The sequence below is a fragment of the Dipodomys ordii genome, unplaced genomic scaffold (genome assembly GCF_000151885.1).
Source record: "Dipodomys ordii isolate 6190 unplaced genomic scaffold, Dord_2.0 Scaffold220, whole genome shotgun sequence".
NCBI classification, from domain to species: domain Eukaryota; kingdom Metazoa; phylum Chordata; class Mammalia; order Rodentia; family Heteromyidae; genus Dipodomys; species Dipodomys ordii.
This window is the reverse complement of record NW_012267436.1, coordinates 1,519,943-1,547,693: the sequence shown is the minus strand read 5'-3', so window position 1 is coordinate 1,547,693 and position 27,751 is coordinate 1,519,943. Positions and strand designations below refer to the sequence as shown.

At 43.8% G+C, this 27,751-nt stretch overlaps 1 protein-coding gene across 1 annotated transcript in view; it reads left to right on the top strand.

Annotated features, from left to right (window-relative positions):
• Positions 1-9,570: 9,570 nt before the first annotated feature.
• The window catches only part of Sfxn5 (sideroflexin 5), a 98,933-nt gene continuing 80,752 nt past the window's right edge, over positions 9,571-27,751 (top strand). Inside the window, exons 1-3 of the mRNA XM_013035764.1 lie at positions 9,571-9,588; positions 10,529-10,597; positions 24,303-24,380. Of these exons, the coding sequence (XP_012891218.1) occupies positions 9,571-9,588; positions 10,529-10,597; positions 24,303-24,380 (165 nt within the window). The remainder of the gene's footprint in view (positions 9,589-10,528; positions 10,598-24,302; positions 24,381-27,751) is intronic.

Genomic DNA, 27,751 nt, shown 5'->3' with positions numbered 1-27,751 from the left:
AAAAAAGCCTAGCAAGGGCTGGGAATGTGCCTTAATGGTAGAGTGCTTGCCTAGCATGCATGAAGCCCTGGGTTCAATTCCTCAGCACCACATAAACAGAAAAAGCCAGAAGTGGTGCTGTGGCTCAAGTGATAGAGTGCTAGTCTTGAGCAAAAATAAGCTCATGGACAGTGCCCAGGCCCTGAGTTCAAGCCCCAGGACTGGCCAAAAAAAAACCCAGACAAGCAAGAGCTCTAGGTCCCGAGCAAAAACAAAACAGTACAAACTGTGGTTGGGAGGATGGGTCAACTTTTATCCACATTTTCCTTTAGGAATCTTGTAAGATTACAATGAAGTGGGGGACATATTTAATGATGTAAGAATCTGAAGCCTTGAGGAGGTGAGTCTAAAGATGCAGTGGTCTGCATTGGATATCTGACAGGTTTCTTTAGGGCTCAGCCATCTTTGTCTGAGTCCTGCCTGCATATTGGCATGTAGTAGGGGTCCAGGGAATGTGCATAGTACCCTGAGCTGAGACACCATTCTGATTCTCCAACTTGTCTTCTACTTTCTGTGGGGTTTGGAACAAGGGACTCCTTGTTCGCAGGAGTCCCTTTAGAACTGCTGTTCCTTTCCTCCACCCAAAGGAGGTGAGTCTGTGGGGGTGGGGAAAGAATGAGTGCTGAGCAGTTTCAGGCAGTGGAGCAAGGGTGGGGTATGGGCTGTGGTCTTTGGTGATCTTTCCATAAAATTATGATGATGATGAATTGAGCATTGTTTCAATCCTTTCTTCATATTGACTTAAAAAATGTTCACAACCTGATGGGACAAATACAGTGACCTCTATTTACAGGCGAGAAAATTGCAGTATACAAATTTTGAAATTGACTAAATAACTTCCTAGGGAGTTCTGGCTCCAGAGTCTATGTTTGTTTGTTTATTGTCTTTGTTGTGGTTGTTGTTGTTCTGGAGATTTTCAAACATACAAAAGTGGAAACAGTCATCATCAGACCATTGTGTACCCATCAGTCAGCTTCAACAACAAGTTAAGACCAGTCTTGTTTCAACCAGTGAATTGTTTTTGAAGCAAAACCCAAACACACTGTTGTTTCACTGACCTACTAGTAGGTTTGTCTAAAAATAAAGACTCTTTTGGATTGAAAAAATAACTTTTAAATTGGAATACTTTTAGATTTACAGAAAACAAAACAAGCCAAATGCTAGTGGCTCATGCCTATAATCCTAGCCACTCAGGAAGTTGAGATCTGAGGATCATGGTTGGAAGGCAGCTGGGGCAGGAAAGTCTGTAAAACTCTTATCTCCAATTAACCACCAAAAAGCTGAAAGTGAAGTGCAGCAGTGGCTCAAGTGGTAGAGCACTAGTCTTGAGCAAAAAAACTCCCAGATACTATCCAGGCCCTGAGTTCAAGCTCCAGGACTGGCACAAAAACAAAACAAAATAATTCCTTCCTAGCCCTTACTTAGGATCTCTGCTGTCATCTTGTAGTATCATGGGTCATTTGTCAAGACTAAGAAATCAACTTGGTACATTGCCACTAGTTACACTACAATCTCAATTAAATTTTACTGTCTTTTATGCCAGGATTGCACATTATAATTACCTTGCCTTCTTAGTCTTCCTCTGGTCTGACCTTCTCAGACTTTCCCTTGGCAGTTTTGGGAAGTGCTGACAAGGCATTTTGTAAAATATCCCTCATTTTGGGTTTTCCTTATTACAGGTTGAGGGAATTCCACAGAGGTGAATGTCTTACATCTATCTCATCATTAGTTTTATCTTAGCCATAACAACCCTCATGCAACAGCCTCACACTTGAAATAATTAATTCTTAATATACTAAACCATTCACTATTAAAAGTTTCCTGATTGTCACCTCCTTTTAAAAATTGTTTTCTTGCATCAAACTCTCCATTCCTCCTCCTCCTCCTCCTCCTCCTCCTTTTCCTTTTTGCCATTCTGGGGCTTGACTTCAGGGCCTGGGCACTGTCCCTGAGCTTCTTTTTGCTTAAGGGTAGCACTCTACCACTTGAGCCACAGTGCCAATGTTTAAGTGGTACTGAGGAATTGAATCCAGGGCTTCATACATGCTAAGCAAGTACTCTACCAATAAGCTACATTCCAAGCCCTATCTCCCTCTTGATTTCGTTGTATTTGTCTAGAAACTGGCTTGTTTGATTTGCAGAATCTTCCTCATTCTGAATGTGGTTGATGGCATCTCTGTGGTATTGTTTAACACTTTTTCTCTGTCCCTCCTTTTCTCCTGCTGGATACAGTAATGTACTTCCTTATCCCAACTACATGAAAAGAGTAAATAGAAAGACTACAGTTCAGGCTAGACTGGGCAAAAAGGGAGAACCGAACTCAAAATTTAAAAAAGACAAAGTAAAAAGGGCTAGAAGAGTGGCTCAAATAGTAGGGTGCCCAAGTGGTAGGAATGGGCTATGTATGTGCAGGTTCCAAGATGGCCCAGGTGGGCTGGGTCTGTGCAGACAAGTTGCACAGGCTCCTTCTGGGATGGGGAGAGTCTCTAGCCAGGAAAATGTGCCCTTCACAAGCTTGAGAAGTGGGTGTGATCCTTGGGTAATTTTATTCCCTAAAATAAAATGATCTTGCTGATAGTTATATCTTTTAATCATTTACTTCTAGTAAGTGAGCTGCTCTTGAGAGCTGCTTTTGGTTTGTGCTGTGGAGAGAGGTCAACATTTTATTTTATTGTGAACTCTGGCCTGGGTGCTGTCCTTGAGCTCTTCAGCTCAAGGCTACTACTCTACTATTTGAGCCACAGTACCACTTCTAGTTTTCTGGTGGTTAATTGGAGGTAAGAGTCTCCAGATTTTTCCTGCCCAGGCTGGCTTTGAACAGTGATCCTCAGATCTCAGCCTCCTGAATAGCTAGGATTATAGCTACCAGTGCCCAGCTTCAACATTTTTTTGTGTATAAAACCATTTTAATATGGTATTTTATAAAAATCATATTTTTCTTAAAAATTTTTATTGTTATTACAAAAGTGATATACATACAGTTACATAAGTCAGGTAATGAATACATTTCTTTTTAGACAATGTCAACCCTTTCCTCACGCTTTCCCAATTTTTCCATCCCCACCCACAAGTAGTATAGTTCATTTTCTCTTTTTTTTCCTGTTTTTGTTAGTTGTGGGGCTTGAACTCTGGGCTTGGTCGCTGTCCCTGTGCTCTTCAGCTCAAGGCTACTGCTCTACTCCACTTGAGCCACAGCGCCACTTACGGTTTTCTAGTGGTTTATTGGAGATAAGAGTTTCATGGACTTTCCTGCCCAGCTGGCTTTGAACTGTGATCCTCAGATCTCAGCTTCCTGAGTAGCTAAGATTACAAGTGTGAGCCACCAGCTCCCAGCATATAGTTCATTTTCAACATAGTGTCTAGTGAGTATTGGTGAGGATTTTATTCCTTATTTCAATGACAGTGATTTTGAGTTGGAACAGAAGTGCTTCTTGGGCCTTTGCTGTCAGCTACTTCTCTGATGGCTTGCTTCTCCTCAGCCAGCCTGTACCTTTGAGGAGTGCAGACTGGGGCTGCAGGCCTATTGGCCCTGTGGAGAATCACCTGACTCACCTTTCTTATGAAGGGAAAGGGAAAGAATCATGTGGTTGACTCATTCTTCCAGTAAAGACAAAGGGAAGAAAGAACTTATACTGTGTGATTGGATAAAGATGGGTCCAGTGTGTGTTTGTGTGTATGTTGGGGGTGAGGGGAAGTGACATATATTTTAAATTATTGAAAAATAAAAAGTTTGCCTGCAATTCATCAGTTAGGGAGAGAGATCAAGCTATTATCTCTGCAAAGAAACAATGTTTCTTGGGAAGACTTGCTCCAGCAGTAAAATATCCATGAGATCTTCTTGACTAAGGAGCCTCACTGAGAATGGCATTCTCTAAAATCATGGATGGCCAGAAACTCCCTGTTTAAGTCATGTTAGTAGGAATGAAATATACATTCCACCCCCCCCCCCACACCTTCTTTTGCCTTGCTTGGGATGAAACCCAGGGCCTTTTGCATTCTATGAAAAGACTGAGCTACACTCTCCGCCATATCTACCTCTTGATTGCCTGATCTCCACTTTGCCTCACAATCCACCCATGTGGTTAGCTTCAAATAGTTTCTGGTACCATCCATTCCACACTACTATTCTAAACTTTGTGGCCTCCACAGAGACAAGACCCTATGTTTACTTCTCAGTCCAGACCTAGGTTGACCCCTATACATACAGTTGTCCTTTGCTGGGAGGGCTAATGTGCTGCTTCATTTCCCTCTTACCCTACTTTTATCCAGCATTCTATGTTGAAGCAAACTTTCCTTTTGTCTCATTCTTTATTAACTTGTTGCTTGTCAGTAGACCTGGGTGTGTCAGGTGGACTGGATCTATGTGCTTAGTGTTCCAACTCAGAACCCTCTCATGAATCTTACGTCTGTGTCTCCAAATATTAAAGTTGCACCTAGAAAGTCCTTTAAGTATTTCAAATGTACATGACCAATACAGCAATTTTATCTTCCTCTCCATTAAAAGTAGGCTTCTTATTTTCCTTATTTGGTCAGTAAGCACCAGAGTATAACTAAGAAATCCACAAAACATCCATGTTCCTCTCTCTCTCCCATAGTCATCGAGCCTTGCTGTACTCCCCGGGCCTGGCACAGTGCTGCACACACAGTAGGTCCTCAGTAGCTAGTTGAATAGTGACTGTGTGAAGAGACTCCACACTTCCAAGCGGTTTTGGATTGCAGCTTCACACTGTTGTGTATATTCTCTGTTTTAGCAACTCATCCACTTCTGGGTCCTAACTCCTCTGGGATGTCTCCTTAACTCACTCTGGGAAGAAATAGGAAGAGATTTGAGTGTTTCCATTGTACTTTGTGATGCCTCATTTGAGCACCAATAACAACATTTCGTAGTTGTTTACTTATTGCTTATCTTTCTCCCTCTACCTCCCCCTCTCCTTCTTTCTCCTTCTCTCCCTCTCTGAGTTCTGGGGCTGGAACCCAGTGCTTTGCTTCCTTGCTTGGCTTGCTTGCTCATAGCTAATACTCTTACTTGAGCATGCTTCCAGCCTGCTTTTTTTTTTTTCCTGTGCTAGTACTGGGGCTTAAACTCAGGGCTGTGAGCTCACACTTGGCTTTTTCGCTCAAGGCTGGTGCTCTACCAGTTGAGCCACAACTCCTAATTCCAGATTTGTGCTGTTAAATAGAGATAAGCAACTCTTAGATTTATCTTCCTGGGATGGCTTCAAACTGGAATCCTCAAGTGTCTTCCTGAGTAGCTAAGATTCCAGGTGTGGGCTGCTGACTGAACTGCTGACAACTGGCGAGTCTGGCTCCCCCCTCCCTCCCCACTCTTCCCCGTTCCCCCCACGGTCATAGTCTTGAACTCTGGGCCTGGGCCCTGTCACTGAGCTCTTCAGCTCAAGGCCAGAGCTCTACCACTTGAGCCACAGCGCCACTTTCAACTTTTTGGTGGTTAATTGGAGATAAGAGTCTCACAGACTTTCCTACCTAGGCTGGCTTTTATCCTCAGATCTCAGCCTCCTCAGTAGCTAGGATTACAGGCATGAGCCAGTGGTGCCTGGTTAAATAATTGTCTTTTTTTTTTTGGTCAGTTGTGAGGCTTGAACTCTGGGCCTGGGCGCTGTCAACTCAGCTCTTCAGCTCAAGGCTAGCTCTCTACCACTTGAGCCACAACGCCACTTGCGGCTTTATTTTCCTTTTGCTTATGTGGTGCTGAGGAATCAAATCCAGGGCCTCGTGCATGCAAGGCAAGCGCTCTACCACTGAGCCACCTTCCCAGCCCTGAGTCTGGCTTTTTAAAAATTGTTAATTCCTTGGAACTTTTCTGCATAGTCTGAACCTTGATCCTCAGATCTCAGCCTCCTGATAGCTACGGGACCCTGCTCAATTATTTGCTTCTTTTGATAACCTTGTTCACTGTGATATTCCTTGAGTCTTCCTTGCTCCATAGGATTCTGTAGAGGTCAATGAAGTAAAATGCTTTATCTAGAACCCTCCTCTTAGCCCAGTGAGCTCCCTTCTCATAGCTTAGCATGCTCCTTCCCCCTTCCACAGCTTGGCAAGTTCCCTTCCTAGGCAACACTAGGCCGATGTAGTAAAGGCAGTAAATAATCAGCCTCCAACCCCCTTTACCTTGAGATGGCACTTCTGTGGGACAGCTACCACCAAATAAAGCAGCAAGATCCCTTTAGAGTGACCTTCAGGTCTGGGCAGCTGCAGGGTCCCTTACCTACTACTTGGGCAGCAGCCATAAATCCTAAGTCTGCCATGATGAAGCCCCTGGCCCTCACATCCATACTGGGGTCTTTGCCTCCTAGCCCCTTCTAGCCCCTCCTAGTTATATAGGTCATCTCAGACAATAGCCAGCACTTCTTCTCACTTCTCACTTGTGAGAAGGGGTCTTGCTGGTCCCTTACTGGCAAGAAACCTTTTCTTTGCTCTTTGTACCTGGATGTCTGTGTGGTTTTCTGGCAAAGTCTAATATACTCTAACACCTCCCCCAGTGGTATTGGTAGAAAATGGCCCAGTAGAACTGGCAGGATTGGGACAGGATCAAAAGGACAGGCAAGTCAGAGGCTGAAGTGTCTGCTGGAGCATTTTCTAGAAGTTGTTACTCGTAGGTCATTCCCTGCAGGTGCTTACTTCCACCCCTTTACCCTCATCGCCCTCAGACCACTAGTAGCCCAATTGTTATCCTTTTCTAGTCTCACCCTCCAAAGCCTGGCTCTGGCTCCACCTCCTTCAGGAAGCCTAAAAGCCACTGGAGGCTCTCAACCCACTCATTCATTGCATGGTAGGTGTTTCTGTGGTCCCTGAGTGGATGTTTAAGGAGACTGGGAGCCAAAGAAGAAAGTTCAATAGCCCATTTCCTTCAGGAGTTTATTATTCAGTGTATTGGTTAGCATGCCACCTTGGACTTTAATTTACATACATGTTAAAATAGAATATTACTTCTATATATTATACCTAATATTGGCTTTTCATTTTAAAAGCAATTTAAAAGATAGACAAATTAAATCATTAATAATCCTATTACCCAGAGGCAATCTTTGTAACATCATAATGTCCATTCTGAAAAATGCTGCTTGTAACTAACTTTGGAACACCATCAGTCTTTTAGAAAGGTAGCCTTACAACTCTAGCCTTGCTAGGGTATGGGGAACTTCCCACTATACATTTTCCCTGGATCTACCAGCTTTTAACATGCTTTTGAGTTTCCTTGTTATTCCCTTTGTCTAGAAAGCCTGGTAACAGAAAATATACCTGTCATAATTACAGGCATCTTTAATCTGTGAAAAAAATAGGTGCTGCTGGCTTACACCTGTAATCCTAGCTACTAAGGAGGCTGTGACCTGGAGAATCACAGTTCAGAGCCAGCCAGAAATGAGAATCCATCTCCAAAATAACCAGCAAAATCTAGATTGGAGGCATGGCTTAAGTGGTAGAAGACCAGCTGAGCAAGCAAGCCAAGCAAGGGGGAGATCAAACCCCAGTACCAGCATAAAAAATAAAATAGTACCTGCACTTTAAAATTTTATGACTGCCCTACATATTTACTCATGTTCTTTTTGCCCAGCCAGTTGAAAGTAAATTATATCAATTCATCCCATTGTACCTCAGTGACTTATCTCTTAAGATTAAGGACATTCTCTTCATAACCACAATACCATTACTACACTTAAGAAATTTAACATGGGGTGGGGCTGGGTAGGTGGCTCAGTGGTAGAGTGCTTGCCTTGCATGCATGAGGCCCTGGGTTTGATTCCTCAGCACCACATAAGAAAAAAGAAAAAAGCTGGAAGTGGCGCTGTGGCTCAAGTGGTAGAGCACTAGCCTTGAGCTGAAGAGCTGAGGGACAGTGTCCAGGCCCAGAGTTCAGGCCCCATGACTGGACCCCCCCCAAAAAAAAAGAAATTTAACATGGGGTTGGAAATGTGGCTTAGTGGTAGAATTCCTGGCTAGCTTGTATGAAGCCCTGGGATTAATTCTTCATATCACATAAACAGAAAAAGCTGGAAGTGGCACTATGGGTCAAGGGGTAGAGTGCTAGCCTTGAGCAAAAGAAGCTCAGGGACAGTGCTCAGGCCCTGCGTTCAAAGCCCCAGGACTAGCAAAAAAGAAAAAAAGAAGTTTAACATGGATAAAATTCTTTTTTAAAAAATTAATCTAGAGTCTATATTCCAAATTTGCCACATTTTAATAATGACCTTGAAAATATTTCCCCTCTAATTCAGATTCTATCCCAAACCATACAAGCTAGTAAACTGATTCTTTTTAATGTAGATCCAGTTTTCAATCTTTGTCTTTATGACATGGATATTTTGATGAACAAGATCACTTGTTTGATGGAATGCTTCTCAATTTGGGTTCATCAGATGTTTTCTTGTGATTAGGTTAATTCCCTCCAGAATATCACAGTGGTGTTGCTCTGGACTTATTGAACTGTCACGTCTAAGGCACACAGTACCCATCATCTGCCCTTCAGTGGGTTTTGGGTTGTTTGCATGTTTGATTGTTTTCTGAGTTAAGGTCTTGCTATGTAGCACAGGCAGGCTGGAACTTACTATGTAGCCAGGTTAGAATAGAACTTGCAATCCTCCTGCCTCAACCTTCTGAGTGCTGGAATTATAGGCTTGTGCCACTATGCCTGGCTGTCTAATAATCCTTTTGACATAGTCCTGTCACTTGTGTGTATGGTTGGGAGATGACACTTCATTACTTTCTAGTATAGCAAAGCCTAGAATCACAAATCCAACCCGGGAATCACTTCCCCAAGGAGCCTTAGTACCATTTAGTGGACTTGGATTTCAATATTATCTCCTCTTTATGCTCTTCATTTAGCATTTATCTCTAGTTATTTTCTTACTTATTAAGTTGGTATAGGACTTGTATGTGTTTTACAAATTCATAAACATTTTTCATATCATAGCCGTTGTCTGAAAATGTGATTGCATAGTATTCAACCATATGAATGGACTATCCCTTATCTAACCAGCCACTCTTATAGATAACACAGCAGTAGACATCTTGAACATATACTTTTTTGGGGGGTGGGGCAGTACAGGCCTTGAACTCAGGCCTTGACTACTGTCCCTTAGCTACTTTGCTCAAAGCACTCTACCCGCTTGAACCACTTCTCGCTTTTTGGTGGTTAATTAAAGATAAGTGTCTATGGGCCTTCCTGTCCAGGCTGGCTTTAAACTGTAATCCTCAAATCTCAGCCTCCTGAGATAAGCATGCCAACGTGGACTTTAATTTAATTTAGGATTCTAGGCATGAACTACTGGTGCTGGCCTGAACATGGACTTCTGACCACATCTCTGAATATTATTTCCTTAGACTAAATTCTGAGAGCTGAAGTTTTGCCAGGACAACAGTGTGAGCACCATTTTGTCATGGAGTGGTTTAGGCCATTTAAGCTGTGAGAGGTTAGGAAAGCAATTGTTTGGGTTAGGAATGGGGCTAAGGCTTGATTTGTCTCATTTGCACCCAGAGCGGGATGGAAGTAGGGTGGGCTGTACAGGGGCTGCTAAGATGAGGAGAGAAATGGAGGTGAGATGTGAAGACAAACTTTGAGGTAACCTGTAGCTTATTATAGGATCTATGTTGGAAGTAACAGGAAAGAGATTAATTACAGAAGCTGTTGCCCTTGTAAGCAAGAGGAGAGGATGCTGAGGTTTCCATTTCTTCCACTATGCAGAGAATGATGCTTGGGGAGCTATGGGGCTTTGGGGAGAAATTAGGGGCAGAATCTAGAGAGTAGTAAGTGAGGCCTGAAACCCTAGCATTTGGAACCTTCCCCCATTCCCATGCTTGGCACCCTCTCTTTTTCCCTTGAGTTTGGCTTTGCCTAGCTGGCTTTATCCTTAGGCAGAAGGCCCCTCTGTAGTTGCTAGGTTTCTTTTCATTGTGCTCGAATGCCTGTGGCCTGCTTAGAACAAAGCCCTCCTTTTCCAGGACCCCTTCTCAGGGACAAGGCTGGGGGATGGGGGAGCTGCCCCTCATCCTGAGGCTCATCACATCTCCAGGGCTATGCATTGAAAGGAGGCCTCTGGGCTGTGAGCTTAGTGCTGCCATGCTTCATCTCTGCCTGGGGAGTAGAGCAGAACCCTGGAGAGGGCCCTGTGAGGGGCAGGGAAGCTGAGAGGTGGCTGGGGGCCAGGTCTCACCTCAGCCTGCAGTGATGATTGGGAGTGTCTGAAGATTCAGAATAGATGTTAGGACTATGGAAGAAAGGGAGGACAGTGGGAAGCACCTGGAAGGGAAGTTAAGCTACTCAGCCATCTGTTTCAGTGGTCTCTCAGCCCAGAAAAGCTGCCCTCGAGTTCCCTGAATGACTTGGCTTCATGGGCCTTCATTACCCACAGTGTGGAGTCCTTCCGAGTGGGGGACCCAACTCACAATGATGAGTTTGGAATGGGGTTCCTAGTGTTCTGAGGATGGTGTATCACATCTGACCTCCTCTCCTCTCCTTTCCTACCTTCTTCTCCAGACATCCTTCTATGGCCGCTTCAGGCACTTCTTGGACATCATTGACCCTCGCACACTCTTTGTCACTGAGGTGAGTCATGGCCACCATTCTCACTGGAGGACCTGGGGCTGCTGTACCTTTTCATTTGGGAATGTGCGGGTCATCTGAAGGAAGGGTGCGGGGGAGAAGGGAGGGGAGGAAAAGAAAGATAACATATCTAAATCTTTATCAACCAGAAAGAGTTCCCTTGCCCTTTGTTTGCTGTGTGCCTTTCCAGGGCATTTCATTTGCATCTCACAATGTTCTTTCAAGACAGGTGGCATTGTTATTACTATTTACAAGTGTAATGAAGCCAGGTATTGGTGGGTCACTTCTATAATCTTAGCTAATCAGGAGGCTGAGATCTGAGGATCACTGTTCGAAGTCAGTCCAGGTAAGAAATGTGTGAGACTCTTATCTCCAATTAACCACCAGAAAATGGGAAGTGGTGCTGTGACTCAAAGTGGTAGAGTGCTAGCCTTGAGCAGAAAAAGCTCAGGGACAGTGCCAAGGCCCTGAGTTCAAGCCCCATGACCAACTAAAAGTAAAAAAAAAAAGAGAAAAAGTAATGAATTTACTAGAACTACATGAATTATATGCTCATTACAAAAGGTTATACAAGACTACAACTCCATTGTAGAAAGCTTGTCTATTATGCAAGAGTTCCTGGGTTTGATTCCAAGCACTTCACTGCAAAGAAATAACAGAGAGAGAGACAGAGACAGAGAGAGAGGGGCAGGAGACGGAGAGGGAGAGGGAGCAAAATGAGACAGACATGAGAGAGATTCAAATAGTACAGACAGATGTGGTGTTTTTTGTTTGTTTTGGTTTGGTTGTGGGGTACCACTTTAAGCCATAGCTCCATTTCTGGTTTTCTGGTGGTTAATTCAAAATAAGAGTCTAGTAAACTTTCCTGCCTGGGCTGGCTTGAACCTCAGTCCTCAGATCTCAGCCTCTTGAGTAACTAGGATTAGGTGTGAGCCAACAGTGCCCATCTACAGAGTGTTTACGTAGAATAAGAAGTTATCTATCTTTATCCTCCTTACCCAGTTTCCTTCCTCTTTCAGGTAACAATTGACAATTGTTGATGGCTTTTAATATTAGGTCTATTAAGGCCTTTAAAAACTGCACAGTTCTATGATTTTTGACAAATATGTTCAGTCCTATCTCTACAACTACTGTCAAGATGTAATACATTTTCATCATCCTGTTTCTTTATAATCCATTTGCCCTTCCCCCAGCCCCCACGGCTACTCTTCTGCTTTCTGTTTTTATTGTTTTTTTTTTTTTATTCCCAGCCCATTGCATTAGTAGTCTCCTACAGCATGCCATCTTTTAACATAATGACTTGAGATCTGTCCATATTGTTGCATGTATCAATACTCATATCTTCTTATTGGTGAGTAGAGTTCCATAGAAAGGATGATCCAGAATTTGTTTATCTATTCACTTGTTGATGAACACTTCCACTTTTTCCAGTTTTGTGCTATTATGAATAAAACTGCTATGAATATTCTTTTTATGGATGTTTGCTTTATGTCTCTTGAATAAATAACTAAGATGGGATTGATGTTTCATATGATAAGCATAATGAATACAATATCTGACCTTACCAGAAACTGCTCTACACTGTTGTGCAAAGTGGTTGTTCATCTTACATTCCTATCAATGATCTTTAAAAGTTCTAGTAGTTCCACTTCCTCACCAACACTTGCTATTATCAAATTTTAAATTTGGGGGGAATACCATCCTAAGATGTGTATGTTTTTAAAAGCTTTTCATTTATATTTTCAACTCTGCAAGAATACAGGTACATATAAAATAGCAAGCATTTTTATTTTTATTTATTTTTTATTTCTTGTTGGCTGTGGGGCTTGAACTCAGGGCCTGAGTGCTGTCCCTCAGCTCTTCAGCTCAAGGCTAGTGCTCTACCACTCGAGCTACAGAGCTACTTCCAGTTTTTTGGTGGTTTGTTGGAGATAAGAGTCTCACAGACTTTCCTACCCAGGCTGGCTTTGAACTGCTCTTCTCAAATCTCAGCCTCCTGAGTAGCTAGGATTACAGGCATGAGACACTGGTGCCCAGTGTTATTTTTATTTTTTATTTTATTTTACTTATTGTTATTTAAAGGTGATGTAAAGAAGGGTTAAAGTTACATAAGTCAGGTAATGAGTACATTTCTTTTTGAGCAGTGTCACATCTTTCCTCATTTTTTCCTTCCCAACCCCCTTCCCCCACATGCTGCAGCAAGCATTTATGAAATGCACTCTGAGCAAGGCAATTTGTAGGCAGTTTTCTCAAATTGACATGAAATAATTATACATATTTGTAGGGTAGTGTTTCCATGCACATATATTGTGTAAGGTTCAAGTTCCCTATCAGTTCCCTAAAACATTGATAACTTCTTTGTGTTGAATTTGCAAGTATTTTACATGTTTGAGCTCATCAGATTAGCTCAAAGCCACCTTAGAAGGGGGATGCTATTACACATTCCATTTTACAGCTGAAGAAATAGAGACAGAAGTGTCATGTATATGGTGCTGGCTGGTGGTGGAGCCAGAGTATGAACCCAGGTAGGCTTGTTCTCAGAAAGTTTGCATTTCCTGTTCAGGTAATCTAAATTACCTGTTCAGGTTGTCCTGTTCAGGGAATTTATCTGGGATGACTTGGCCTACAGAAGGCCTAACCACCTCATACCCTGAGGCAAGTTATTGAACCTTTAAGGTGACCAGCATTTCACTCACCTCTCTATGCTGAATACTGGCTTTGTGCAACCCTGGAGCTGACCAGTTCTGGGAGAGAAAGGCCATGGTGGAAACACAAACTTGCTGCACCTGGGCTTAGAAGCATTCCCAGTGTAGCTGGGTGGCAGCCCAGTAACAGGAAGTATAGGAATTACCCAATATGTGGTTTCCTGCTACAGCTTAGCAAGGATGAGGAGTTGGGGTATGTTAGTACTCAGCCTTTTTTTTTGCTCCTTATAGCTTCCTACCCCCTCTTAAGGGTTCACTTCTGGATTTTGTCTGGAGTCATAATGAATATTATTATATAAAAATTGGAAGAAACCTTAAGAAACTATTGAGCCACTGGTGCCAGTGGCTCACGCCTGTAATCCTCGCTGCTCAGGAGGCTTAGGTCTTAGGATCACAGTTTGAAGCCAGCCCAGGCAGAAAAAAATCGTGAAACTCTTATCTCTAATACACTACTCAGAGAAAGCTGGAAGTGGTGCTGTGGCTCAAGTGGTAGAGCACTAGCCTTGAACACAATGAGTCTCAGGTACAGTGCCTAGGTCCCTGAATTCAAGCCCCAGGATTGGCAAAAAACAAAGGAAGGAAGGAAAGAAGGAAGGAAGGAAAGAAAGAAAGACAAAAGAAAAAAAGAAGGAAAGAAGGAAACAAGAAGGAAGGAAACTGTTGACCAAGCCTAGGTATTATGTCATCCTAGAAAGTTCTAGAACTATGCAAAACAAAATGCAATTGCAGTGAAATTCTAACATAAAAGCTATTTGCTTGGTGTCCTCAGTAGAGGCTTGTGCTAATGGTGGACTTCAAGGCATGGTGAGAAAAAGTAGAGAGGAACTTGGCAGGTGAGAAGGTATTTCAGATTGCCAGGACAGGCTGGAGTTTTGAGGATGGATGAGCCTCTTCAGGGCAGCTTGCTACAAGTACCACGAGACTCACACCCTTCTTCCAGTCCTTCTTCCTCTCACCCTCAGATCATTTCATTGTATTCTTCTCTTCCTTGATCTACAGCTATGTTCTGCAAACTCTTACTTTTGTGTGTGTGTGTGTGTGTGTGTGTGTGTGTGTGTCATGGGGCTTGAACTCTGGGCCTGGGCGCTGTCCCTCAGCTCTTCAGCTCAAGGCTAGCACTCTACCACTTGAGCCACAGGGCCACTTCCCGTTTTCTGGTGGTTTGTTGGAGTTAAGAGTCTGACAGACTTTCCTGCCTGGGCTGGCTTTGAACCCTGATCCTCAGATCTCAGCCTCCTGAGTAGCTGGGATTATAGGTGTGAGCCACTGACACCCAGCTAAACTCTTATTTTTTGAAAGAGCTTAACATTTATTTTTTATTTGTATTTTTGTCTGTCTTGGGGCCTGAACTCTGGGCCTGGGCGCTGTCCCTCAGCTCTTCAGCTCAAGGCTAGTGCTCTACCACTTGAGCCACAGAGCCACTTCTGGCTTTTTCTGTTTATGTGGTGCTGAGGAATCAAACCCAGGGCCTTGTACATGCAAGGCAAGCACTCTGCCACTGAGCCACCTTCCCAGCCCCAGACCTTAACATTTTTTTGTTTGTTTTTTTGGGTCCGGTCATGGGGCCTGAACTCTGGGCCTGGGCGCTGTCCCTCAGCTTTTCAGCTCAAGGCTAGCGCTCTACCACTTGAGCCACAGCGTCACTTCTGGCTTTTTTCTTTTTGCTTATGTGGTGCTGAGGAATCAAACCCAGGGCCTCTGGCATGCAAGGCATGTGCTTCCCAGCCCCAGACTTATTTATTTATTTTTTCCGGTCGTGGGGTTGAACTCTGGGTCTGGGCGCTGTCCCTCAGCTCTTCAGCTCAAGGCTAGCGCTCTACCACTTGAGCCACAGTGCCACTTCTGGCTTTTTTCTTTTTGCTTATGTGGTGCTGAGGAATCGAACCCAGGGCCTCAAGCATGCAAGGCAAGTGCTTTACCACTGAGCCACCTTCCCAGCCCGACCTTAACATTTTTATGTATGACAAAAACATGTTAACCTATTTCTCTTTATCAGTCAATAAAAAAAATCATAGGCTTTTTCGCCCTCTCACTACTAGTTTAAATACAAAAGTAACATTTGCCACCTAGAAAATAACAAGGCAATAGCAGTTTTAGAATAATTTTCAACTCTTTCCCCTTATCAGAGCTCTGATAGGTTTCCTAGAAAGAACTACCTCCCTTCCCTATCACACCTGAGTTAGGGATGGTTACCAGGGGCAACTGACAGCCTGTGGGAAAGTTTCTGCTCCCAGAAGATCTTATAGCCTCTACAAAGTCTGGAAGGGCCTTGAATGGGACCTGTAGGCCAGAAAGGTAGTGGCCTTCATCTTCATCATCTCCAGCTCAGGAATGCTGTTTGGCAAGATCATCTCTATTGATAGACACCATGAGAAATTACAGCCAGCAAGATGCATGTTTCTGATCTCAGCCCCATCCTCACCCCTGAGTCATGAGACACAGGCAGGCCAGGCTGTCCCCAACTGCTGGTTAGTCCACAGACTGTGGCTCATGTTTTGTAAAACACTGTCCAGGGCTCATAGCTGGACAGTGGACTTCACGGAAGTGGCCTTGGAAGCTGGACATCCTCAGGTGTAGAGATCCTGGCAGCCTGAATCATCTAATGACCTGGTTTTTAGGAGCAGTAGCTAAATCAATGGAGAGACTCATCTTCAGAGAGTTCTGCAGCTGCTTGTTTGCAATTTATAACTGACCAAGCTTTAAAAAGATTCCAACCCTTGTATGTGTAATGAGGCAGAGGAAATTTTATTCACAGTAATTTCTCTTAGGAAGAAGGCTGTCTTTGTTCTCAGAATGCCTTGAACAAGGCTTCAAAGGAGGAGGAGGAGGTTGTTCTGCTTGACAGAGAGGGAGAATTGTGCTTTTTTGATCCTAAAAGGAGAGAGGATAGGGAAGGAAGAAGAGGAGGAGGCAGTGGGAAGGCACATCAGATGTCAGGATGAGCTGGAAGGCCGCATCAGCAGCGTCCCAGTGAGGGCATGCATAGGTCTCTTCTGAGGTTGTGTCGTGCTTATGAAAAACTGAAAGCTGTGGTAGGGTCCTGTCTGTGGTCATTTGCAGGAAACAGAGGGCAAAGTCAGTCTGGCTCATGAACTTTATTAGATCAAATTATTTGGGGGACATGAAGGTTGGCGAGTTCCTGTCCTGGGTGCAGTATGTGCAGCATCAGGTCAGGGAAGTAAACCACCAGGAGCTTGCAAAGCCCTTATCATGAAGTAAGGACAGCCTCGAAGTAGCTGGGATTATAGGTCCGAGCCATCCATTTTATTTTTGTGATACTGAAAACTGAACCCACAGCCTTACACATGCTAGGCAATGTTTAAACGTCACATTTTATGCATAAATAACCATCTCTGGTTAGGCTTTTAGATCTAATAGCTAGGTTGCTTCCCATCTTTTGCTTCTTTGCAACAAACACTCTTGGACATATTGCTTTTAATTTTTGCTAACTTTTTTTTTTGGTTGTGGTACTTGAACTCAGGGCCTGGGTGCTGTCCTTCAGCTCTTCAGCTCAAGGCAAGTGCTCTACCACTTGAGCAACAGTGTCACTTCCAGTTTTTTGGTGGTTTATTGGGGATAAAAGTTTCACGGACTTCCCTGCCCAGGCTGTCCTTGAACCGTGATCCTCAGATCTCAGCCTCCTGAGTAGCTAGGATTACAGGCATGAGCCACCTGCACCTGGCCTAACTTTGTTTTTTTAGAATAAACTCCAAAGAGTATAAACAAGCTGGTGATCATTACTGTTTGTGTGTATGAGTAAGAGAGAGAGAGAGAGAGAGAGCATGTGTGTGTGTGTGCTACTAGTAGGCCTTGAACTCAGAGCCTGGGGGCTGAGTTTTTTCTCTCAAGGCAAGTACTCTACCATTTGAGCCACAGCTACACTTCTGGCTTTTTGGTGGTTAAGTGAAGATAAGAGCTTCACAAAGCCAGGCGTCAATGGGTCACATCTGTAATCCTAGCTACTTGGGAGGCTGATATCTGAGGATCCCAGTTCAAAGCCAGCAAGGCAGGAGTGCCTATGAGACTCTTATCTCCAATAAACCACTTAGAAAACCAGAAGTAGTGCTGTGGATCTAGTTTTAGAGCACTAGCCTTGAGCTGAAAAGCTGAGGGACAGTGCCCAGACCCAAAATTCAAGTCCGGTGACTGACCAAAAAAAAAAAAAAGAGTCTCACACACTGTCATGCCCCAGTTGGCTTTAAACTGCAATCCTCAGATCTCAGTCTCCTGAGTAGTTAGAATTTTAAGCATGTGCCATTAGTGCCCAACTTGGTCATAATTTTTTTTAAAGCTCTTGGGATAGAGCGATAGACTGATGTCCTGCCTTTACCTGGTGAGCTGGCAGAATGGCAGACTCCTAATGTGATTGAAGGTCAGCCGCAGGGAAAATTGTCCTTGTTTTTCATTCCCTTAAGCCTTTAAGAGGGTAGCTTATGGTCTGTAGAAGCCAAGGACCTATCCCAGCAAATACAGGTATAACTTAGGGTATGGAGGAAATCTGGGACTGCCGGGAAGGACAAAGAGCTTAGGATAGTTGTGGAGAACAAGAGAAGAGCCCATGTCCTACAGCTTTGAGGCCATATGTAATTGTATGGTCAAGTCAGGGGAAGAAGATTGCCCTGACCCCAAGCAGACGCAAGACTAGCCCAGGTGCTAGGGTCATAGCTCAAGTGGTAGAGTGCCTGGTCTAGCAAGCTCAAGTCCTTGAGTTCAAATCTCACCACCACCAAAATAACAAAAACCCAAACAGCCCCTTGAGAATGATAGGCTATTAAACAGTCAAGCCATGAAATGTACATAGCCTTCTGTCCTCCCTATTTCCTTGTCTACCCCACTCCCCAGCCCAACTCTCCCCTGTCTCTCAACTCTCTTGTTCTTAGTTCTGTAAGTTTTGGGACTCCCAAACTCTCCACTGTACCTCAAACTCTTGTTTCCATCTTACCTACTTCCTCTAAACATTTTGGAAAAATTCCTCTTTTTTTTTTTTCCAGTATCAGCCTGGGCTCAGCTTTGAGTGACAGTAAAGAGGGCCTCTTTCTCTCTGTCCCCCTCTTGTCAGCTGTGGGACTTGAACTCAGGGCCTGGGCTCTGTTCCTGAGCTCTTTCACTCAAGGCTAATGCTTTACCATTTTGAGCCACAGCACCACTTCTGTTTTTCTGGTGGTTAATTGGAGATGAATTTCATGGATTTTACTGCCTGGGCTGGCACCAAACTTCTATCTTTAACTCTCAGGATTACAGGCATGAGCCACTGGCACCCTTTCCTTTTCTTACCTGGATACCTGCCCTGCGGCCATCAGCTTGGGAAGGCTCAGGCCTTGCTGTGGTTTCTTTGGGAGTCATTTGCTGTTGTGAGTACTGCTCCTAGGCTGATGTCTAGTAGAACTGTAGAGTTTAGGGATCCTGCGGTTTGTGGGTGACCTTCATCATTCTGTGAGACCTTAGACAAGGAAGTACCCTTTCCTCTTGGCTCTGAACTGCTCAGCAACATGATGGCCAGGATGGTTCTGACATGCATGCACAGAGGGCTGATTTTTGCTATGTCCAAGTAAACAGGGAGCAATCTCTTGGAGTCCCAGAGTTCTGTGAGACCAACATCACTGCTGAGTGACTTTGGTTTTCTACACTAGAATCTCAACTCGTAACCCTGACCATGCCGTTCACTTTGCCTTAGCAACTCCAATCACTATTTCTGTTACATGTTCATGGCCCTGAGTTAGTGTTAGGTTAGAGAGGTTAGCTTAGGTACTGTGGTCCTGAAAGATTCCTGGAACTAGCTGCTCTGTGCATGTTATCATCTCTCACAGGTAAGTTAGGCCCATGGAAGATAAGTGGTCAGGGACCTCAAAGAGTTGTAAATGGAATCCTCTCTGTTTAGAGAAGAAAGCAACATCATTTCTGGAAGATTCCTAAAGAAGGTAGCATGAACCTTAAGGATAGATGGGACTGCCGATGGGTAGTTAAGGAGGATAGGCATTCTGGGGAAGGAAACAGAAGACAGGAGTATCTAAGTGCCACCCACAAGGTGAGTTTCTATATTGGAAGAGGGGTGAAATATTTCTGGGTGTTACTTACCTCTTGGCCAAGTGCTATCACTAGTTGTATTAAATAGACAAAATAGTATAATACGTTAAATATTTGGATTATATTGGCATCTTCCATTAGACTGTGTGTCCAGGAAAGATTAGCTTTGCGGGACTGGGAAGGTGGCTCAGTGGTAGAGTGCTTGCCTTGCATGCATGAGGCCCTGGGTTCGATTCCTCAGCACCACATAAACAGAAAAAGCTGGAAGTGGCGCTGTGGCTTAAGTGGTAGAGCGCTAGCCTTGAGCTGGAGAGCTGAGGGACAGCACCCAGGTCCAGAGTTCAATCCTCATGACCAGAAACAACAACAACAACAACAACAAAGTCACTGCTTCTGAATCGCCTTTCCAGACACATGGGACTGCAGAGGACCTTCTAGAAATCACACTCCTGTCAAGGGGACTGTCATGGTGACATTTTACAGTGGGCTGGCCCAATAGAGGTGTTTGGGAGGCAGCAGTATGGGCTGTCCTACTCTAGGCCTCAGGCAGAGTCATAGCTTTGCATCCTTGTCTTTGGACCAGCTGAGCTCCTCACAGCTTTTGTATTCATGGACTGATTACTTTGTTCTTGGTAGAAAAGACTTCCTACAAAGTTCACCAGGCTCCAACCTCCCAGCATCTCTCCTCCTCAAAGACCTGGGCCTTTCTGCCAAGGTTCACAACCCAGCAGTGGGAAAGGATGGTGAAAACAGGCAACCCCTCCTCCTAGACCCCCAGTCTTTCCAAACTTGCCCCTTCCCAACCTCTGAAATAGCCAGGTCTCTCTGGACAGGTGGTCTGGGCCCTACCCATCCCACAGGGCCTGGAACCCTGGTCTCTTAAACTTGACAGAGGCTTAGGAAGACTGAGGCTAGCCTATAGCACCCAGAGCGAAGAGTCCCCATCCAGCTTTCTTCAATCCTAGGTCCACAGGCTTGTCTTTAGGAACTTTGGATTTAGTTCTCTTTCACTCACACCCTTTGCCAAGCTCAGAACTTATTGGAACTTATGCTTTTGGCAAGAGGGCTCCTTTTGATGACCGTGTCAAATGAGATGGAATCTGGCCAGGTTGTTATAGGAACTCAGGAGAATCCCTGGAGTGGGAGAAATAATGAGAGCACAGAGCCATTCACTATTCATCATTGGAAAGTAGAGCAAGCATTGTCCAGGTTTTGCAGAGGCCAAGGCAGCAGGAGGGAGCTGGCTGGGATAAGGGATCCTGGTGCAGCTCTAGGTTTTAAGAGTGTTGTGGGTAGGGGAAGTATATGCAGAGCAAAGATCTGACAAATTCTGGGTTCAAATGCTAAATTTCCCACTTACTATTTGTGTGACCTCAAACAAGTTGAAACAATCACTATTGCCAGGTACCAATAGCTGTAATCCTAGCTTAGGAGGCTGAGACTTGAGATCATGGTTCAAAGGCAGCCTGGGCAAGAAAGTCTGTGAAACTCCTATTTCTAATTAACCACAAAAAACCAGAAGTGGAGGAGTGCTCAAGTGGTAAACCACCAGCGTTGAGCCAAAAAAAACTAAACAGCAGCACTCAGACCCTGAGCCTAAGCTCCAATATTGGCAGGGTTGTGGATGTGTGTGTGCTCACATGCTCCCGTGCATGCGCGTGTTTGCACACACACACACACACACACACACACACACACACACACAAATTAAAATCTAGAAGGAACATCAGCCCCCTCTTTTGTTTTTGGTGGTGCTGGGGTTTACATTCAGAGTATTTTGCCACTTGAGCCATGCTACTACCTCTATTTGCTTTTGTTGTTGTTTTTTGTTCATTGTACGGCTTGAACTCTGGGCCTGGGTACTTTCCCTGAGCTCTTCAGCTCAAGGTGAGTGCTACCACTTGAGCCACAGCACCACTTCTGGTTTTCTGGTAGTTAATTAGAGATAAGAGTCTCACAGACTTTCCTGCCTGGTCTGGCTTTGAACTGTGATCCTCAGGTCTCAGCTTCCTGAGTAGCTAGGATTACAGGTGTGAGCCACTGGCACCTGGCTGCTTTTGTTGTTTTTAAGATAAAGTCTTAGTTTTTACCAGGACCAGCCTTGGAATGTACTCCTTTTATCTCCACCTCTTTGTAGCCAGAATTATAGATGCCTACTACTATACCTGACCCTCAACTTCATTTTTCCCATGGTTATATCAAGTAGTATTTGCAAAGGAGATTTAAAATGACTTTTTTGTGCTTTATTATTTTTTTTCTGACATTTTCTTTAAACAGAATGAATTGCTTATACAACTGGAGAAAAGGAAAAGGAGGAAGGAAGGAAGAGAAGGAAGGAAGAAAGAGAGAGAAAAAGAAAGAAAGAGAGAAAGAGAAAGAAAGAAAATCCCACAAAGCTATTTACTTTGGAAGTAAGAAGATTCCAGGAAAGGACTCTTTGGAATCTGGAAACTGACATCCATATATTTAAAAGAGGACAGACAGCTCTTGTCAGCCTTGAGGCTATTTCAAGAAAAGCTTTCCTGGCCCCCTGATTGCCAGATGTTCGGCTGTGGTCCAGGCTGGGGTTGACCAGCACTGGCCACATTTTGCTGTCCAGACAAGCTGATGGATGATGGACCTGGCTGTTAGTCTGGGTTGGCAGTGTTTCTTGCTGTAGTAGCGTAGCAGGTGGCTGAACAGCCACCTTGCTGTCAGCTAGCTCAGCACACCCTGTCTGCTGCTGAGTGTCCCTCTGGGTACTGCCCCTTTTCCTAGATCAAGGGACTAGTGTTGAGGTCTCTGTACTGCTGTTCCCAGCCAGTCTTGTCTTATAGACAAAGGGAAACAGCTGGTGTCACTGGGTTTCTTCCCCCATACTTGCCATCCTTGTGTCTAGAATCTTTAATACCTGGACATAAGCTACCCGTTATCACTGTTGTCTGTTTATTGTTCATTCTTTTAGGTATGCCACATATACATTAAAATGCATGATTTCTAAGCGTATGGTTTAATTAATTCTTACATCTGTTTATACCCATATAACCACCACAATCAAGACATGGAATAATTATGCCAAAGGATTCTTTGTGTGCTTTTCCCAGTCAGTACTGCCTCCAAGTTTAACATTGTAATAATTTCTACCGCCCTAGGCTAGTTTTGCCTGTTTTTGAACTGCATGTGTACTCTATTGTGCCTGTTTTGTTATTTGCTTTGCTTTTTTTTTTTTTTTGAGACTGGCTATGTAGTCCAGGCTGGCCTCAAATTCAATGTCCACCTGCCTCAGCCTTCCAAGTATTAGGCTTACAGGTGTATGCCCTGCCCTGTCTTTTCTCACTTACCATTATTTGCATTGGTTATGTGGCTATGTAACAAACTCTGCCACCACCCCTAAATTAGTGGCTTGAAACACCCAATAACATAATTACTTTGCTTATTGAGCTTCAATTTAGGTAGGGATTGCAGAGGGTGATTTGTCTTTGCCATATGGCAATGGCTAGGACAGCTGGGTGGACTAAGGAGCTGGAAGGGCCACTTAAAAATGGTTTGCTTGGGCTATGTGCTGGTGGCTCATGCCTGAAATCCTAGCTACTCAGGAAGCTGAGATCTGAGGATCACAGTTTGAAGCCAGCCCAGGCAGGAAAGTCTATGAGACTCTTATCTCCAACTAATAGAAAACCAGAAGTGGATCTATTGCCCAAAGTGGTAGTGCACTAGTCTTGAGCACAAAAACTAAGGGACTGTGCCCAGACCCTGAGTTCAGGCCCCACAACTGACTAAAACAAAACAAAAAAATCACAATGGTTTGTTGATATGGTAGAGAAATAGGTGCTCGCTGTTGACTGGTGCTTCAGTTGGAGCTGTGTGCCATTGCTTAGTTCTTATGCATGCAGATCTTTCCTGAGCTGTCTGGGCTCCCTTGCAGCATGGTTGCTAGATTCTAAGAGAGTATCCATCTAGATAACAAGGTGAAAGAACAGGGCATTTTGTGATCTAACCTGAGGTCATATCATTTTCCTTCTGCCATTCTCTATATGTTGAGGCAGTGACAAAGCCCTATGTAGGCTCAAAGGGATAAAAACAGTTCTAGAAGATCACAGGAGATGAGGATATTGAGGAAAAATGCTTTCTTCCCTATAATGTCTGTGAGAGTTATCTACATTGTAGCATCTATTTATAGTTTACTTTTTGAATTGTTGTGTAATATCTCTTTGTGTATATATTGTGATTTACTTATCCACTCTCTTATTAATTACTTGCAGCATGGGGCTATATGAATCATGCTTCTATGAACTTTTTTTTTAACATTCTTATACACGTTTGTAAAGACTACCTTCTATCTGTTGCTCTCTCTTTAACTTTTAAGATTTTAAAAGTCATATGATTCAACTTTCTATTTGTTCTCTCTCTGTGTGTCAGTTATTGTACAAAATCTCTGCTAGTGCTTTTAAAATGTCGAAAGCATAGTATATTGCCTTATAAAAGCTTCTGACGTTACAAATGAGGTTAAAGTTCCTCCTGACATCCCATACCAAGTGTAGGCCCTTTCTCCTACCTAGAAGTTCCTAACCCTGTCACCAGTGGGTCTCATCCCAGATCTTTTTGTTACACTTATACCCACAGATGTTCTCATAGAAAATATTGCTTTATCTCTGTGTGTGAATTGTCTGGTATAATGAACACATCATACTACTTGGCAATATGCTTTCTCACTCAACAAAATATGGAGATATGGCTTTGGAATACGTTCTTTACTTTTTGTTTAGGTGCTTGAACAGCCCTTATTTAGGTGCTTGAACAGCCTATACAATCAAAGTCCAGCCATTTCCCTGTGGCAAGGCTTTTAGGTGGTATCCTTCCTGATATTTTGTGTGTTCTATGAACTGACGGCTGAGGTCCGATACCCGGTGGACACTGGCACTTTGGTTGATGCTGTACAGTTCCATATGACTTTCACGAGCCTTGAACTCACACTCACATCGCTTTTCTTTTCTTCACAGAGACGTCTGAGAGAAGCCGTGCAACTACTAGAGGACTATAAGCATGGGACCCTGCGCCCGGGGGTCACCAATGAGCAGGTGACTGGGGGAGGGGAAGGAAGGACCACTTTAATGAGTACAGAATCTAATGGTTAGTGTGCCAAAGTTTTTCTTTTTATTTGTAAACTTCATTTCAGAATGATTAATTTCACACTTTTCAAAGCAACATGCACGAGTAGTTCAAAAGTATTAGAACACTTGTAATGAAAAACCAGCCTCTCTATTCCTGCTCTCCAGAAGCAACTACTTTCAGCTGTTTGAAATAGAAATATAGAAATCTATGTTTCCAATGAATGTGCTTACCTATACTGATGTTTTTAATTTAGTTCTATTTTTCAGGTGAGATTCAGCTCTCTTACTATCTACCCTGAAAGTATACTTCTTCCTTCTGTTCCATCCCCCTTCCAAAAGAGTGATCATTGTCTGGATGGGTCTATAATTACTTAGTATTTGTGCTGTTACAAATTTTGTTGCAAATAACATTTGCTGGATAGTGAAGCTGATTGTATCATGATTATGTTTCTTCTCTTTTTCAACTTTATGTCTTATCCAGAGTTGATAATTGCTTCATTTTCCCCCACTGGTTTAGTTTCCTTTATATCATTTCTAACTCTTATTGCAAAGTCTAGCAAAATTTCAATATTTTTAGTGTCTTCTTTCAGTTTGGAGCTCCTGTCTTTCAGTTACACTTTTTTTTCCCTTGAAAATTTCCTTTCTGGGGCCTACTACCAGTTCCATGTCTTTCTTTTTTTGTGGTTTCTACTGTAGTCGTGGTGAAATAAAAACCTCTTCCAGCAGCTCCTGGATACATGAAAGAAAAAAAAAACATTTGGAGTCTTTTTATGTCTGAACAAATTGTAATTCTGCACTCAGCCTTAATTGATAGTTTGACTGAGGAGAAAATCCTAGGTTGACAAAAGCATTGAATACCATTGCTCTATTTTTTTCTGGTTTCCAATATTGTTATTGAAAAACGGATGCCATTTTATTCCTGTTTTCTTACCTTGAAGATATTCATGATCTTCTCTTTAACCTTAAATTTTGTTTCTGCAATCTCACTATGCCATCTCTTTTAAAATTCATAATTTTGGAATCTTTATGATCTCTTCAAATCTGAAGACTTCTGTCTTTTAGTTCTGGCAAAAATTATTACACTGTTTCTTTGATTATCACACTATTTCTTTGATAATTATTATACTGTTTCTTCTCATTCTAGAATCCCTGTGAATCAACTGTTGGACATCTTAAGCTGGCACTCAAGCTTTGTTATCATTTTTCTCTTTTATATCAACCCTACAGGGCAGATATGATACTAGGTCATGGGGATAGAACAATTGAGAAGCTACATGAGGTTCCTTCCTCACAGAACCCCATAAAAAGACAGTGATGTGAAGATACAATGACACTGTGGGGGAACCATGGAAATAGTAACCTGCCCAGCCTTGGGAGGTCTAGAAGGATGTTCTTGCCTGAAATTTGAAAGATGAGAAGATGGCTGGTGAGGAGGGACTGGGGTAGGAGTGGTTTAGGTGGGGGAGGAGTGGTTCAATTGAGTCAGAGGTCAAGAGATCTAGCCCCGCCTAGGAAGAACAAGGCAGATGTTAGATAGTAGCACTGCAAAGTAAATGGAGGACAAATGTGTGAATGGACATGGCACATTGGCTAGATTCCTTTGTGAAGAGCCCTGGGGAGTAATAAGACACAATGCAGGGTGAGGTCATGAGGGGTCTGTGTGTCCTACCTAAGGCAGTTGCACTGTGGGCTGAGTGGTGGGCACCCCTCAGCAGGTAGAGCAGGATGTGGTCTCTGCCTTCGGCAGTGACCCTTTGTTCTGGCACTGAGCCCTGAAGAACCTGGATGGCAGTGCTTGGTCCCAGAGTCCTCACACCTTGGTTATTCTTCTACTTGTCAGGGATGGGGCCTCTCCAAACCTTTCCTAGTGCTGCATCTCCTATCTCTTAGCCCAAGCTCTGCCCCCATTTTATGTCTTGAATTCAGAGCCTTGAACTTCATAGGCAGGTGCTTTACCACTTGAGCCACTCCTCCAGCCCTTTCTACTTCTATTATTTTTCAAGTAGGGTCTGACACTTTTTCCCACGCTTGCCTTAGGCAACAGACTCTTTATCTCTACTTCCAGTGTAGCTAGGATTACAAGTATTCGACTTGGCCCTCTCTGTCCTGTTCTTGTTGAGATTGGCTTTTGGGGAGCTCTTTTACATCCTAGAGTTAGGGAAACACAAAATCACATCTTCCCTCTTTGCTCAGCAGCTTCAAACTGCCTATCTTGTGTCCCAAGCCTTCTTTGTTTTCTCTTCTGAAAGCCTCTGTGTGCTTTCCTCCTACAGAGTAGGAGGGAATTGGGGGCTGGCTTGGCATGGGTTGCCCTTCTTCGTTCTGGTGCATGGTGGGGATACCTACAGGGTCCATCTGGTGGCTGGGTAGCACAGTGCTCTAGGTGTGAGCCTGCTGCTCTGGCTTTCTGGAAGCCACTCTTCCCTGTCTTTAGATCTTGAGGGTTGGACTGTGCAAGGTTGCCACAGTGCCTCCCTTCCTGGACCACAGTCAGCAAGGAAAGCCACTCCTCTGGCTTCCACAGACAGCAGAACATGGGTTTGGGGAAGCCTCATACACCTGGAATTAAGGACAGCCCCTAATCCTATTCCTAGCTCTGGCTGTCCATGCCTAAGGTTCATATCTGAAGAGGCTCAGGGCAGTTCCTGACATCAGATAGGTAAGTGGCCTCCTCTGTACCTGTCCTGTTCTTTGGCAGGTGTGAGAGTCAGAATCCCTTGCCCTGAAGCCCTGAGCAGTGCTGGGTGCTGTGGGTGAACTCTTTGCTGTACCCAGCTGGCCATCTTAGCTGACAGTGACATAACTTTAGCAGAAGGTATGCACAGGAAACCAGCAGTGGCTCACCCCTGATGGTCCTGCTTCACTCTTCCATTAGTGGGCAGCTGATATCTTCTCCAGAGACTGCTGTCTTCTGAAATGTTTGCTGTACCGGTGAATAGTAAATCCTGAAAAATAAGCACAACTAATCCTTTGGGCTTAGCAGGTAGACACTGGATGTGCTAGTCTTCAGTTAAACAACAAAACCACAATTGAGCAACAACATAGTCATAGGCATGACCAATAAGATTTGTGGATGTTGTATTCTGGGGTCTTGCTGGATGGTCTGCATGGATCAAGGTAGGTAGGGTTAAATGTGGAAGACCCCTGCCAGGTAAACCAGTACTCATTGCATTCTTACCAAGTGCCAGTACCACACTAAGTGTTAGCACTTTATTTACTTTTTTTCGGGGGGGGTCCAGTCGTGGGGCCTGAACCTGGGCCTGGGTGCTGTCCCTCAGCTCTTCAACTCAAGGCTAGCACTCTACCACTTGAGCCACAGCACCACTTCTGGCTTTTTT